Here is a 17,047-nt window from a genome sequence, read left to right on the forward strand (position 1 = left end):
CAAATTTGTCACGCTTCTAAATGAGCAACTTGGCGTGAACTAAGATCCGGAAAGTTGCATGATGAAAAATTCGTTCGAATGACGCAATGCTACTGAAATTACATAGTCGCACGAAAAAAATCGATCAGTTTTTCTCCACTTTAGAATATTTGTAAGTGTGTATAAGTCTGCGTAATATCCTGGATTGGGTTGCACGGGTAACTGGGATAAAATGGGAGAAATCAGAACTTTTGGCGTCCGAAAAGCTACCTGTCCATATCGGCACGTTTATGATCCTGAACAAATCACGATAGTTCTTTTATTTTTCACTACCTACTTACGGATATCATGTCTTTTGTGCTGCTAGCTATTTATTCACTCAATACTGGTCTTTGGGTGCTGCGAGAGCAAGAACTATCTGACCGAGTATACCCTGCAGCAAGAAAGTCGCCTTGTTGAAGTTTGACATGAGTTTATGTCCAGTTTGCGAAACGTTTCCCTTATTAGTATGTTTTGTTGGAATCTGAAGCCGAGGCAGTAAAGTTTTTCAAGCTGAAAAAAGTCCATCACCAGCATATGCAATTTCTTCAGTTAGAGCCGGGATAATAGATCCTAGTGATCGGACACTGCCCCAATATTCACGTGAATAATATTACGAGATAAAGCATAATTTCCACCTGCTATCTGCTGTCCTCGAAATGGGAGAATACACTACACACCACAGACGGCTTCATTGCTTTGTTTTAAAACAACCTTCGGCGAAATATAACATTTTTTGAATCCACGCAGGCGCGACTCGCCGCTAGTTTCTGTGATCCTATAGTCGTGTGAAAAAGTAGATTTGGAAGCAAAATATATGCACACTACTGTTAGTGAGAAATGTTTTTTTATGCCAAAATCCTTCGGGAATTTGCACGACATTTACGGTAAGCTTGTTTTAGGATTTCGAAAACGGCTGGAAATTTCTAGGCGTGACAAATCATGTGAACTCCACGTGCACAGTTTAATGGATAATACTTAGTATCACCGCAACTGGAGCATTTGTCCGTCTGGTAAGTGACTGCCGGCAGAATGTAAAAACTGTTATTTCACTGGTTAAAGCGTCCATATCACAGTTTACCATAAATATCATTTTATACTTTGAGCCTGTAAATCTTGTGGCAGGTAACTGCTTACATCAAAGCCAAATGACTCAAGTTGGACACTTTCTTCGAAGCAACCTACAGGCTAATTTATCCATTAATTGTGAATAATCTGATGCATCCCTATCTGTGCTGAAGATACGGGGAAGCCGGCACTATCGACTTCGAAGAAATTCGTCTGTAACTTAAAGGCTTTGCTTTCAGGGTGTAAAGTAACAGCTTTGTAATTGTGAGAAGAGTTCACCTATGTCCAACCATCTCGTTCTGAGTTGTACCTTCATACGGGACTAATAGAAGCTGAACCGACACACTGGACTTCATAGCGATGATAATTCTCATATTATATTTTGGGAATCTTCGTGTTTACTGCCAGAGCGAAAAAACAAATTCTAGCGCTCATATGTATCTACACCAAAAGGACTTTTAGTTTGGGACTTTAGTTTTGGGAAATTCGCACATTTAAATTTAATCATCATGTTTTCCGATGGAGCGTAAACTCTTGGATTAACGCAATAACTCTCTGACTAATAATCTTACAGGAAACCACTCAGTACGCCTGTTCTGGAGTGTACTCATAGAAGAGGCGAGACTCTACCGCGTAACAGGTAAAAATCGGATGCCTTGTAGTTGAGACCTCAGTCGTTTGGTGTTTGGGTTTTCGAAATTCGTACATAAAGTTATAGTCATATTGTCTTAGTTATCATGGCAAACAGTTGGAAGTAAATATAGACTACTTCGAATTATCGGTTTCTCGGATAATTTAGTTGGTCGTTGGTTGGTTGGCCATTGATTTGTCCGAGGGGATTGAGTGAAACTGCGTATTTCTATGAGTAGCCAACCGTAGTCATTATTTGATGCAGAGTTGACGGTTCCGAAAGCTTGAGATTTGTCGCCTGAAGATACGAATTCTTTGAGGGAATAATTATAAAATGCCCAGGGAGTTATTATTTGAGCTATATCCGTTAAAATCATCAAAAGACCACTAAATGCTTGTTCGTAATGCACCACTTATAAGTCTTTTTGAGGCTTCTCAGGTTGCTTGCTTTTTAGCATGAATGTCGTTTTCGGAGTTTCTCCGCTGGAACTTACTACTGAGCGAATTCCATCGTGCGGTGGCGCTTTGTGTACAAATTACCTCATATTCGCGTTTAGTCTCTAACGGAAATGTACCAACAGCTTGAGAATATTCACCCTGAGCGCAGGGTAAATGAGTATATTATAGGTTCTAGCTGCATTTAAGGATTTCTCACTGGGATGTGCTTACTCTGTGACGTTCCGAGAAGAACAACAATAAAGACCATTAGCGCCTACCAAAGAGCACTCCGGTGAAAAACAACAATTTTCTGAAGCAGTCTCTTTGTACAGCAATCATGACACGACAAATACTTGTGAAATATCTTAATTTGAAATAGCGCTCTTGTGTATGATCTCGTAATCGCCTACTGGCAGATCAAGAGTGACCACCAGTAAGAACAGATGAACAAAACTGATTAAGGGGACTATTCATACGAGCCGGCTGGTTGAACCAGTATTTAAGGTATAAAATGCAGTTTCTGTGACAGATGACTTTAAAAACCGGCACATCACTTTATTCAAACCTAGTGTGGTCTACTAGGAGAGAAATTAGACAGGTGCGTTTTCAGTGATATCTTAGAACCAGGCTTCTGTGATGGTGAGGTCGTTTTGCTACTTCTTTCAGAGAGGGTTCAGTAATCGCATTTGTGCAAATAATTCGGTTTCCGTGCGCTGAAGAAGGGATGCTTCATCCTTTGACCCGGCTGGCTAGAGAGTAACAGACACCAAATGTATGGCATCGTTTTTCATGTCTAAAGAAAACTATTTCGCCTAAGATTGTTGCCCCGAATGAGACGGCACACTCTCAACCGGCTGCGCTACCGCAACATGCAAATGTGGTTGTCGCCTTGATGGGGAAAACCTCACTGTCTGATTAGCTGATGGATGTCATGTGGTGGTCGCACATACAGCGTTGGGGCGAATCGACGATAGTTGGTCAAGGATGGTAGCAGTGGGCACAACAGTGGCAGAGAAAGCAGCATGAGGAAAATAATGAGATATGCTAATTCGTTTCTGATACAATTCGGACATGTGGTGTTAAGTGTCCCAGTAACCTTCAAGAAGACTGGGGCATTTGGTTCATTAATTCCTTTTCTATGACAGAAGGAGATTGTCCTCTGTTTCAGACGTTACCCAACTAGAATCCGACCAACGACAAGTCATCAGTGTACACGATGCATGCAGAGGACTGCTAAGGATGCTTGAGCCTAAATGTTAGCGAGATGTGAAAGATACACTTATTTAGATACATAAGCCAACAACCCGGTGAAGTAATACCTTGAAAATTTAGTCGGCGTGACAAAAATCCATAGGTAATTCAACGGTGCTACCAATTTATTTTGGGTTATTGATTGCTGACAAGCATGTCTACAAATATAGAATGAATTCTTTCCCCAGAGAGCGGTCGCCATGTCAGAAGCCAAGATTTTGATATTTTCTACTTCCTCGAGATCATTGTAAGTGGTTTCTATCTATTTCACCGTGCTTTTTAGGTAGACTAGAATGGGTTGACGGTTTTTGGGAATTATTTGCAGCTCCCCAAAGTTTCTAAACCGGATGACACAAGGGCGGGTTTGTCCACTCCACCAGGTCAACACCGTCATCCGGAGCACAAAGATGCTCAACCGTCAACTTCCAAAAGCATCTATTCTTCGCGGATTTTCAGCACTCTAAAACCAGGTTCTGCAAAAGGTAGGAAAGCAGGGACATACGATAGGCCAGTGTACAGACCGAAGGACTCAGCTTTACCGTAAGGCATATTACATACATTAGGTGTAGAAAGTGTTCATTTTAAGGTCAAAGTAAACCACTGCTTCTTCAAAATCCCCTTAAGCTTACAGGTCGATATTAATCACGTGCAAAAGTGGCTTCCTTTAGACTAGTTTGATTGTCTGAAAGCGCATCTGTGTAAGCCGGCGCATTTCAGATCCACAGCTCTATACTCTGTTTATGGCTAGTCTACAGGAAGGTCGAAGTCCCTGGTGTGCAGTCCTACTGACGGTAACACTGGTTAACTAAGGCCTGAAACCCTAGCATACTTAGTTCCAACGGATTGTTATCATGCATCTGAATAGAAATCTCGATCGTGAACCATGAATCTGCACCCTGAGTATGTGCCAGGTTATCAAGCTTTGTCAGAATGCCATTCACCAAGGCATCTTCCTACAGAAGTTTTTGATCCACTGCTTCGGGATCAACCTAAAAGTGGACGCAGCAAACAATTACGGGCTGTTGATACTCATAGCCATAAATGTTTGGTTTTTTTCAGAACAACGCGCCAAAAATATCAAGGGTTTGCTTAGGTGAAAAACACCCAAGAAAAATTGCGGCAGTTTTTTTACATATCCCTTGGTAGTTTTCACACCTGGTTATCTCACTATCCAAAATAATGGAACAACAAAGTTGAGGAATGATAATTCTTTAGACCGTTCTTATTTTCCTACGCTTCTTGGTACAGTTGGTGTCACTTAGATTTTAAAATTTTTTCCGCAAGGACGTCTATACCAGGACGTCCCACCTGTACTGGTGCGGAATCACGTTTTGCCCCAGTTAACCTCATTCAAAATGACCACCTACAGGAACTGATACTTAGTGATCTGTGTTGTTGATAATTTAGTCTATCTTAGTTGCTTTGGTTATGATTGGGCACAATTTTCCAATCCATTTTTACCCTGGTCTAAGGAACAAACGGTTATATTTACCGAATTGGTCTGGCTATTAACCAACGTTCTGCAGTACTGTTTCAAGAATATCTTCCTTCAAGTCGCTCACAACCAATTCATATGTACACCTATTCAAATCCATATGCTGCACCATTTAATTTTCAAACTTTCTGTGACCCCATATTTGTTTTTTATGTGTAAAAAGCAAAACAAACAATGCTTTTATTAGATTTCTACAATGTTTCGCTTGGAATTTCTGTGTGGTTCAAGAAGATGGTTGGATGAAGCAAAGATGCTGAGGCTAGTCTTCGTTTCATCAAAGCTCCAGAAAAGAGGTATTCAAAATGACTAGCGACCAAAAAGTACACAATGATGGAGCAAGCTTAAATACTGAATCGGTCTAGAATTACGTTACAGGCAGACGAACTTTATGTCATTAGTTGGATGAGTATTAATTGCCTTGGCGAGGGAGTTAATTTTGCATTGCTAAAAATACATAGTGTTGATTATTTTTCTAACAAGTAGAACGACGTGGCAAAAGTTTACTTTTATATTTCTGCATCCTAAAATGAGGGAGATAAATCGAACGAAAGTAGACTACGCTAACAACTTGTTAGACCAATCGTTATGCTTTTTAATTAGCACAAACTTGTCGTCCAAAAACGATCGGGTAACGCAAAATTCTACGGTCAACAGTCTGAAATGGTTCATCCGTAGATATGATGACCGATTCCCTCTATATTCATTTTAATAATCCCACTTAGCGAAATGTACCCCATGTGGTTGAACTGTTTGAAAGTATACTATAAGTTTCGCACAAATGAGAAATTCATAGACTGTCACCGGAAAACGAGTAGTTTTTGCGGTCTTGAAAGACGTATAATTAGACACGAATAAATGCCACGGCTGTTTCACTCCTGAGAGACTATTTCAGTGGAATGACCAGAAAAAACTCTCTGGCAGAAATTTTTTGGAAAATATTTCATGCCTCCTATATTAATCTGTCTTTTCTCCGGAGGGTTTATCAGCAAACTTATCGAATTGTGATATCTGTTGCCAAATTTTTGAAATGCAACTTAAATACACTTCCAATCAAGCTAATAAAGTTCAAAGGTTGCGATCAAAACAAAACGATTCTTTCAAACAATTCACGTCTTGCGAGGAGCGGACGGAGAAACAGGTGGATAACATTGCCTTACTCTCCCGCATGGATTATTCATGATTTTTACCTTAAATTAGAAGCTGTAATGAGCAAAAGATTTGGACTCATTTAATTTTCACAGACCATTACTCCATTGAATATATGTACCTTTCATTGGATAATTCTGTGTGAAAAGCGATTACGACGGACTATGAAATAAGATGGTTCTTTTTGGGAACCAAAATCTTTCCTCAAAGAAAGTGACTTAAAGATTGTCTCATTCTAAGTTTCCATACGAGTCAGTAGGAGAAGAACCCTTGAAAGTAAATTTTAAGGCAGCTTTATTATGACATTTACATAAAATGATTCTAGATCATTTTACTCGATATATTCGTCCGAACACTGAATGTCAACTGTGGATTCTGAACTTTATTCAATGTTCTCAGATCTATTAAGATGGTTTTTTTGTGCATGTTGTATTGCTGAGGAACAGTCACTCGGTTTTCGTCCAAAAAGCGAAACATCTTCACGAACCTTACCTCATTCCCACGCAGTGGTGACAGGGTCTTGTGTCAAGACTCATCTTTGTATTCTCACACAGGCTGTTCGCTCAGCAGTGGAGTTGGACCTGATATGGGACAAGAAATTGTCTTTGAGAAAACAACTCTATCTTTTTCGGATATAGCTGTTTCTACTTAAATAACCATACAGCAGTGATCGAGCAAAGCATCTTTTCGTGCACACTTTCCTGTTCTAGAAAGACAAATCTGTATTGTAGGATCGCTTCAAGGTAAGTATCATTACCTCCGTTTTAATGGATTTGTGAGATAGTTATCTAGATTCACACAACTATTACGTTCTTTTAATTCTTCTACTAGAACTGAATTAGCTAAAAACCCTGTGTGCCGTTCGCGGTTATTAGAATCTTCAGAAGTGGCTGGGTTATTTAAAATTACTTTGAAAATCTGATTTTGAGGATTGCATGGGTTTCATATTTGCCTTGTCATGTTGTTTCCTTTTTTTTAATTCAGCGTGCTCCAAGGTCTTTTTCATCAAAGCCTTGGTTTGTGACAGGCTTTTGCCTTTATGCTACATGGAAAGGAATAGTCTATTATACTTATTAAAGTAAAGAAAAACGTGTTCTTTGTTCGTTACTGAAATTAAACCAAACATTGAGATAGCCACGTGGCAGCTCTAGAAAGTGAAAATGATGACTGACTGGAGATTATTCCCGTCATATTCAGTACATCCGTTCAGTGTTATCGCATTTCATTTGTCAACGGAAACTTATCGGTTAGAGATAATTACAAGATAACCGATCTACTAAACTTCAAAAACCAGGTTTTGAGGCTGATTTGAGTGATAAATTTACCATACAAGGAGTTAGTATTTTGTCCCTTTTTGACTGGCATGCTAAACACTTAAGCCGAGATGGTTTTGTCACATACGGGACAGGGCGCATAGCCAGTCCTGGAAAGGAAACCTTTTCACTTGGTCAGACCTTCGCCATGTCCCACGCATTTCTGTTCTGAAGCCTTCTGGGACTCTTTCATCTTCCTCCAGGATACTTATCAATTTACACAGTCCTGTCTGTATACCGTCGCGCGATGTAAAGCGGTCGGTTGATTTTTCTAGGCTGCTGTAAATCAGCTGCTCCCCCATAAAGTTGTCGACCAAATAAATCTATTTTTGATAACTTCACCGACCACTTGTTTCGACTCTTCTAGAGTGTGATCCTTCAGACCACTTTTGAGATGGCTTCGTGAATGCTGATTGCTGCTCGGCTTACAATATCAACTAAAGATGTGATTTTCCGCAATCTCTATTTTTCCACGTCCTCGTTGCCTTGATATGTTTTGAACGGCTGCTTCAAATTTACCTTTGAGATTTGTTGTTCAATTAAAACCCTAGTTTTTCAACCCTGCTAGCAATTTGTTCTTAATGCGATGAACAAATATGAGAGTCGTCATAAATTCGTGACCCCTCGAACTTATGCAGCTTACCAGCCTTAAGGAGGCAGAAATTTAACGCTTGAGGGAGATTTACAGTAACTCATTGCTGTAGAGCAAAAGTGCTGGTAAATGACCTCAGATTTTTCCGTTTCTTACAACGAGTCTAGCGATTAACCAACCCAGCAACGAAATTACTTGCACGACATTCCAACTAATACTCTTGGGTGTTTGTGCGAGAAAATTTTGTGGAAATCGTCATGAGGACACACAAGGGCTGCTTAAAATAGACTCGGACAAGACTCTTGTTTTTGATCTGGCAAAAACTCCTCTCATCCATCTGGTGTACAGATGCTTCCATCAAACGGATATCATAAGGAGTACTCGCTATTAAATACACAAGTACTGACAGACAGAACGACCAACTGCAAAATTCAAAATTTCCTGTATGTACATGTTTCCAAGTTACTTTACGGCGTGTTTCAGTGTTTCATCAACTGTATATCAAAAGCTATACCAGTTTGCTCTTCAACAGTGTAGCAAACAGTTTTTGGATTTAGGGTTGGACGAGAGTTCGCTTCTGACCTGTCCCATTTGCTAAGCCGAGTGAATTCTGAAGCTGATAAAAGGCGATTCGGTAAAACCTGTATCAAATAGTGCAACAACACACTTTTGAATGCCTACTTAATTTTTTTGTTTAGTCTTGATGATCAACTATTACGACAGATGGGTAGGGGTGAGTCATCTTTAGCATCGAGTTGGGTTCGGGTGGAGGCACCCTTCTCCAGGTCAGGGCGCTTTAGCTGGTGATTGCTCCTAGGCTTACTCTGAAAATTCTGCAATCTGGTTCTTTCACTGACCACCGAGTTTGAATTCGTATAATTTTTGATGCTATACACTCGGTGCCTCAACTGTAAACAGAAAGACCAAAGATGCACTCTCGCTGTTCCCAGACAACACGAACAAATAGATCCATATCGCTCAGGGTTAGCTATTGTGTTTCTGCGCTAGCTATAAGATTATCAAAATTTGGTTATGCTTGTATCGAAAGACTGCTAACCACGCCCTATTCAGCTTAGCACATGGCCGCCAGACTTCATATATTCAAGGTGATTTAAAGCTGAACACTCCTCTTGCATTCCTGGCATGTTACCCGCTTCTAATTCCTACTTCTGTTGATGACATTTTGATTTGTTGCAATTATTGCAGTCTGAAGATACACATGCATTTACAAACTAGCGCGAGTAATCCACTGTGGATCTCACAAGCACTTGATCTCCATCAGTGTTCAAAACTGTTCTCTTTCATCAGTAAGTTTTTGCTAGCCTGTAGTTACTCTGATTTTCCAAAAATTAGTAATGTGAGGTATCTCAGTATCGCATCATCCGTCATACATTTTTGTAATTTCTTCTCCGTAGTTCTATCCTCTTTGGAAATGGTTTTACTGTTTCATTCCTCGGTGGTTTTGATAAAAACTCTGACGTTCTATAGAGAACTGAACCTTCATTTCCTGGTTGTCGGACGACACCAGGTTACTTCAAGAGCCTGTGATATCACAGCTCACTTAGTTAGATTCGTCTTCCTTATGGGATGAAATATTGGATGAATGATAGATCACTTTTAAATGCAACACAAACAATAAATATTATTATCATTTTAGAGGCAGAACCGAAAATCAGAAGTCTAATTCCTTGTTCAGCTGTGAGTGACGCGAATGTCAAATTATTGTTGCTCCGAACAGAACGTGTGGAGAATGAACCGACGAAGCGAAGTTACTCGGAGTCATAAGCAGTTTACCAGCTGTGCCATATTTCTCCCCCAAAGTACTACGGTTTAATTCAACGACAAAGATAATTTTACAAGAGAACTCAGTGGTCAATGCCACAGTTGTATGATGGTATCCATGGATTTTTAGGCTTTATTTTATATTTTTCTGTTCACTTGACGTGTCTCTGGAACAAGAGTTATTAATGACCCAGAATAACGCATGTGTAGCCTAGCACCAAGCGATGCACATCAGAACTTTTCACGTGTGAACATAACTGTGGAACTCATCGGCTTACTGGGTATAAACTGTGGAGCATATCAACCTTTTTTTACATGTTTTACTTAGGAATTCTCTCTACGAGTCCCGAAATGTTGTATTATTTCATCGTAAGCTCACTTTATTGAAAATGGTTTGTACTTCCAACACTTATACTGCTTCGCAGGAAATTACTCCATCACGCTATGATCAGGCCGCTTCTCCGTGTCAGTGCACCGTTATGGTAATCTCCTCAAAAATGGGGATCATTCCTATTCTAAATCCATTGTGTTCTATCCACTCATATAAACCCTCCCCTTTAACTACACTGCTCTCCAAGAGGTACAACCTTTGAGACCAAAAAAGGCATTCCAAAATCTTGAACTCCATAAGATGAAATAATTACGGACCCCTCGGAGAAAGCATGCCATAAAGAAGCGTGTGACCAGAACTCAGAGTAAACAAACAAGACAAATGGTGGTTTTATAACCACACAAAAACAATCCTCAAATATCTTTTTGTTTAATCTGGTCTTCTATGGTGTGCAGCTTTGCAGGTTTGTCTTATCTGCCAGTCTGGCTCCTTCACAATTTGGGTGATCGAGCGCTTCAGAGTGCTTGTGGTAGGTCAACACCAAGACCATCGTGAATCCAGTTTTTTTTTCATTTTAGGAACTTAAATTTACCTAAACCACGTAGCTATACTGCAGTGAACCTCAGTGTGAACCCTGATATTGCTGTCTCTAATAGGGATGATCCACTTATTGCAACCCCAGATTTATCCGGCTCTTCATATCGTCATTCAGTTTTGCTGTTAGCTAACTGGTGCTAGTTAGAACATACATCACAAATGAACAGCCCTCAGAAACACGCAAGGTCAGCGAACATCCTCTGCTCCTTTCATGTCTATCGGAGAGAAAAGTTTCCATCCTTATGAGATCCATTTAGCCTCCAGACTAAAGTCAAATCACGTCAAATCACAAATGGTCTGTGATATCTTGTGGTTCTGAGATACTCTATCCTGCAAGAACACTAAAATCATCGGGGTCGCTTCCATAAATTTACTGAATACCCTCCTAGAGTCTTCTCCATCTGACCTTTTGAACTAATGTTTCATGAACAAGTGCGCAACATATCTTCGTCGATCGCGTACTTGGAATACCTGGTGGATAAAATGGTTATTCATAATGAAGTCAAACCGAAATCTTGCGGCAGGCGGATGCGTTTTTTTTTTGCTTCTGTCAATCGGTAGGTAGAAAGTAAGTTCCTGTACGACGGATTTAATTCTGATACACTGAATCGGGTTGCGCTGCTTCAAATTTTTTAACTAGTTTAGTTGTTTGCTTCCATCCTGAGAATACCTCTATTCCTCCGTCGATCAGGGCAGTTAGCGCGGAACGCCTTATAATTTCTTCGTTTGTTCGTAATAGACTGAAGGCATCTGTACTACATGAACTCGGAGAAAGATGACATTTTTCTGTAATTTATGGAATAATATAGGCCCTCAGCTGGACAACTCATCATGCACTTGACAGTAGGAGTTTAAAAAAGTGACCTTATGAGGGATTTGTTTAAATATTTTGGTACCGATTCTTTTGAGTTTATAGAAGTGACATTTTTACCCAGCCTTGGCTGGGCGCTTTCTTCAGGGATCATTCCATCGTAAATCAGTAACCAATGGTTTATCAAACCATAGGGACACCAGCAAATCAATACGACGTCGAAGTTGCAAAGATGTAGGCTACTGGGTAATGTGAAATTGGCCAACGACTTTGAGTTAAGATCAGAGCTGACAGAAAACAGCTGCCCACTTGCGTAGGGTAGTAATTTCTTTATGTCAGTCCACGAACTCGAATATGGTAAGCTTTTTTGGATTTTGCCTTCGTATTCGGCTTCAAATGCAACAAGCGGACAAGAAAAGCTAGCGAGTGAACCGGTGCTGCACCTAGCATACGTGGCATATGCTCTGATATGTTGGCTTGAGTATTGCATTATACAATAGGAAAATACAACCTCGTTTTCTTAGCTCAGGTTGTTGACATCTTTGCAAGTTTCTTTTTCAAAACAACAACTAGACGTTCATGGAGTATGAAGGAAGCGATGCACATGACAGTGGAGAAGAATGACCGATCTTCCGCGTAACTCACGAACCCTCCGCCAGCTTATCTGAAGAGAACACCGTTTTGCGTCAACCCAATGCGTTTGAACTATACATATGGTTATCCAAGCACAGTGAAATAGAACCTCAATACTCTGTCACATAGAGTGTTTACTCTTGAGCCTTTCACAGATTATCAGCATCGAGGTTTCTTGGTGGAAATGAACTGAATTCAATAAATTATGGCGGATACTGCCGAATAAATTTACTGAGATTTTACCTATGCGAACGGCATACGAGGAACATAAATCCATGTGTCACGGCACTTTGATTGAAATGTTATGCGAAAGTAACCCCTAAACATTATGGGGAAATGGCCAAATTTTCTTGTTTTCGTCGTCTTTCCAAAACCACATGAACTCTTCTCTTCCTCCTAAATGGGGAACAAGCAGATGGCTTTGAGAACGACAACGTGAGCACCACTAATCGGCCTGTGTTTCCTGAAGTTTCAAGGCGCGGCCTGTTTGCTGTGGGTGATTGGCGGAAAACTTGCCAGTCGACCATGAACTACTGCTGCACGCTCAGACTATGGCATGCTCATTGAGCCAAGAACTGAGGGGAAGTTGGTTAACCAACTGAGGGGTGGGGTTGGCCTTTGAGAGTTTACAATGAAAGTGACATGAAAGCAATTAGGTCCCAAGTCAAAATTGCGGCAGGAAATTTGAATATCACACATTGAGACAAGTGAGACGAATGAACCGTGTTCACTCGCTCGTTCGGGTTTCTGAATTGCCTGCAAATTGACTCACGCACGCACGTGCTCATATGCATACATACAGGCATCGCACTGCTACACCATCCTGTGTTTGCCTGTTCAAGGTGTGGGACCGAGGTGTCGTGCTTAGACGTTTGACACTTCGATAATAGAGCATGTGGAAATTCTGGGGTCGTTTAAAATGTTCACTCATGCGTTGCGCCGTGGCGTTCCATATCAGGAAAACTAATTTGGCGAGTCCTAAAAAGACAGATAGAATCGGTGGTGGCTCATCGATACCGATTGTACAATAACAGGGGCAAGGCCTGGTTTGTTTGTTGGTTTCTCTGATACCCAATTAAATTGGCCTTTTCACGCAGAGCATGTGCAGAACACTACTATATCAAGTAATTTTTGCATTTCACTGCATTCCGGTCTGCTGGCAAAAACCCGAAAATGTGGTCATTATGAAGGTTTAAGATTTAGTCTGCAGAGTTGAGGGTATATTTATTGCAGAGCTTACTTGCTGCTTCACAGCAACCTTCTAAGTTGTAATGCTACAAAGGCGCACTAAAGCAGGTACTATGAGGAAGGCAATAGTTAGCTTCTTGGCGGAGCAGTACTCATTAGAAACCTGGATGCTATTCAAAATCCCGTGGCCTTCTTGCTGCTGATGAGTTAGGCGCAGTCTCCGAGTTTCTGTCGGACTGTTGTCTCACTTGCTTGTGCGCTCTCTGACAGCTGCTTACTTTGTCTGTCATGTTAGAAAACATTTCCGGAATAGAGCTAGAGAGCAGTGGACTAACACATAAGAGCAGTTCTGTTTTTCGCCATTTGCCTCTCCTAGAGTATGAGACACAGTTATTTGGAGAAAAGGCATACAGATCATATCTTTTGCGTTCCGTTTAGTTTCTCTCGAACCTACCACAGACAATGAACTAACTTAACCCGATCTCTGAACATCAATGTGACCGGCGCTCAGTTAGGCGTGTTTTACAGTCTCCAAAAACGTTTTGAGTTCACGTTTTTGCACTCCCGACGTACCAGTAATACTAAGGTGTCCTAGGTCATGTTGAGACCAGGAATCAACATTAAGCAGTTCACCATTTTCATATGACTTAATTAGCTGAGTCATGTAAATCGATACGTCGGCTTTTGAAAATAGTTCAACCAACTGTCCTCGCGGTATTGTGGGGAAGGTACCACTCGATGCTTCAGTGTCTGAGTGGAAACATTACCGTCCGCCCATTGTTTCATTATCAGGGTTGAAAACGGATTTTCCCTGGCACATCCAAATCTTGGGTGGAACAATGTTTGGATCGTATTTACTTTATAAAGACGTACGTCCGTCCCAAAAATAAGGAAGTCTTTCTTATCATAAGTGATGACTCACCAGAGTCACTGATTCCATATGACTGTAAGTCCAGTCCATGATTAGAATGGGTATGTAGTGGGCCGTCGTGGTCTTGCAAGCACCTTCATAAACGCATCACAAAGTTTAGCGTTCGCCGTACCGTCGATGCGTTTTGTATAAAACTCAGGATAACCACTTGACTACTAGCACGTAGCCAAGCCAAAGCGTGGGTAGAACCAAGAGACCACTAATTCAAGCTATGGGTGTTCGCGGTGACTGGATTTGTGGCGCCCGTCAACCAAAGCGGCCTACGGCTGCTCTTGCTACATACACCTGGTGAACCACGAAGACGATGAGGAAGGGGGTGGCTCACTTTGCAGGACTCATAATTCTTTTACAGTGAAAATCTGGGCTTTTAAATAGAATTTTTTAATGACGGGTGGTGAACTTGGCAGCTTTAAACTGATTCGTGGTCTGCAAGGCTATTTTGTTTACGTAATCTGTTGAACTTCTGATTAAAAGCACTTTTAAAAATAATGTGTTCCATCGAGATGTTGAAATGTTCCCAGTGTTCGCGGTTTTTAAGTACATTGTTATATGTGCTTACATTTTGCCACCTTTTTTGGAAGTTTTTCTCGTTTCACTGTCAGGTAGCGCCACAGGTGAAGAGGGTAAATGAGCTGAAGTTGTATTTAACTGCGGTTGCACTTCAAAAATAAATACCGTCCTTGAAATAAGGACTATAGGAGAAGACTCCTCACTCTCATGGACTCTAACTGTATAGATCGCACGTTTCATCTACTCTATGGTAAGGAAATTCTTCGCTTAGATAACTTCAGCGAAACAGACATATAACTATAAGATGGCCTGGACAGGAATATTGAGGAAACGTTGGTACCTGAAGAAAGTGATTAAAGTTTCATTTCTGTTACCCGTACTAGCTTGGAACATTGGATGTTACCCTTTCCATGCGCAGAGCTTTAGAAGTACATGAATAAGAATAATGATGATAATGGTAGTATTTGTATCCGCAATTGTTTGCTTCGTGGAACTGCATTTGGTGCGCAGTCCTGTCGTACCGAGCCGCCTGCAATCAATCGAGGAAACTGTGGTGGCCGGGATAATGTTGATGAGATATCAGCAGACAAGTATATCCGTACTTTTGTAAATTTCAAAAGCACTTATCATTCGGATGCTTTCATGGCACTTGTTACCTCTACGAGAATTGCTCTCTTGGCTTTAGAGGCAAGACAATTTCAACTGCTTCGAATTAACTAAAGATAATAATAACAAAATAATAACATTGAGAAAACAGGCCTGAATGGTTTCGAAATTACATGATGGTAGATGATAGTAGGCAAGATAGATCGTAGACGGTAATAGACGATAGAAGATACCTTTTGGATAGATGGATAGTAAACGACGAAAAAATAAAACACAGTGCCTTTATAAACGTTCCACACCATGCGGGGTTCTGGGAAATGAAATCCAAATCTGATGTCGATTAGGGAACTGAAACAGGCTAATGGTTTCGAAGCCCTCCATTTGCGAGGACCAATGTTTTGTGCCTTCTCTCAAAATACACGAGAGTACAACAGCCTGGCCTGCCTTGATCTGACCAGGCCTACTGAACGATTTTGGAGCACATCGCATTTTCACGCTTTGCACCACCAACTGGAATCGCTTGCTTTGAAAACCATCTTCAAGTGAGACTCCGGGTAAATTTGGGTTTGCAAATTAGTTACTCATGAGTAACCAAAGATTTACCAACGGAACCGAAAGTACTGGGGTTCTCGAGAAAAACCGTCACCGTTTCGAATAGTCTCGAACTGAATTTTTTGACTAGAACGGTAAGCTTACTGGCGCAAGCCCACTGGAAAAACCGAAAACAACCCACTTCAGATAAGTGTGGGGAAGGAAACTCCCTGAAGAAACTTTTTAGCCGGTACATAGCGTGCGATCCTCGGAAAAAAGCTCTTTCATGGAAGACAAATATCCTCCTTTCACCTGTTAGTCTATGGTGGGAGCATGACGTCGTAATCCATCACTATCACCACAATCTACCATCGAAAGATTTGTGAGGATTCGCAATAGCTTATGTGGATGTTGAAGTTGCTGAAATAAGACGAAATCGGTAGCGCACTGCACTGTCGCTTAACGCAAAACCAGGAGATATTTCAATAAATGTTTTTTTTTCAGCTAAACCCCAGACGACCTAGGTGTTGCACGTAACGCAAAACAAGAAAAATTTCAATAAATGTTTTTTTTTCAGCTAAACCCCAGACGACCTAGGTGTTGCACGTTATACGGCGGAATATAAATTCCGTTGCCTACAACAGACTTTGCCTGCTCTCCGTTTCTAACAACTCCAGAAAACTCAACATAGACTCTCAGCTAAATTGCTGTTCAAGTCAAAAATTAAATATTCTAGCTCCGTGATACTAAGCTTACCTGATGAGTTTTAAACAAGACAAAAACAACCAGTGGGTTGTCGATGAAGACGATGTGCTGTGAAACAGCGATATCTCAAAGGTCCTGTCAACTTTACACGAGGCACCATTCGTGCAACACGCTCAATTTAAGAACATCATGACCCAGAGATTCAGCCAAGTTTCTCAATAACACCAGTGTAATTCGCAAATGGGAGTATTTCAACGCTTTTATTGAGTCAATACATTCACGTTAAGATATGGCTAATACAATTAAGTGAGCTGCTGCTGATATGTAGTACAGTAGCGCATACTGAACTTACACAAGCTACAAGAAGTCTACGGTGCGTGGAATCTGATGATGGGCGTTTTGTGGGATGTGGATGCCTCTTTTAACTAAGCAGCGGGAACATAGTAATTTTCATCATGTATTACTGCAGAA

General features: G+C 40.9%; 1 protein-coding gene across 1 annotated transcript in view; it reads left to right on the plus strand.

Moving 5' to 3' along the window:
* The window catches only part of T265_04902 (hypothetical protein), a gene marked incomplete at both ends in the record, with an annotated part of 43,533 nt that overhangs the window by 6,814 nt on the left and 19,672 nt on the right, over window positions 1-17,047 (plus strand). The window contains one exon of the mRNA XM_009169762.1: window positions 3,731-3,887. Coding sequence (XP_009168026.1) covers window positions 3,731-3,887 — 157 coding nt within the window. The remainder of the gene's footprint in view (window positions 1-3,730; window positions 3,888-17,047) is intronic.

The sequence above is a fragment of the Opisthorchis viverrini genome, assembly GCF_000715545.1.
Source record: "Opisthorchis viverrini unplaced genomic scaffold opera_v5_86, whole genome shotgun sequence".
NCBI lineage: Eukaryota > Metazoa > Platyhelminthes > Trematoda > Opisthorchiida > Opisthorchiidae > Opisthorchis > Opisthorchis viverrini.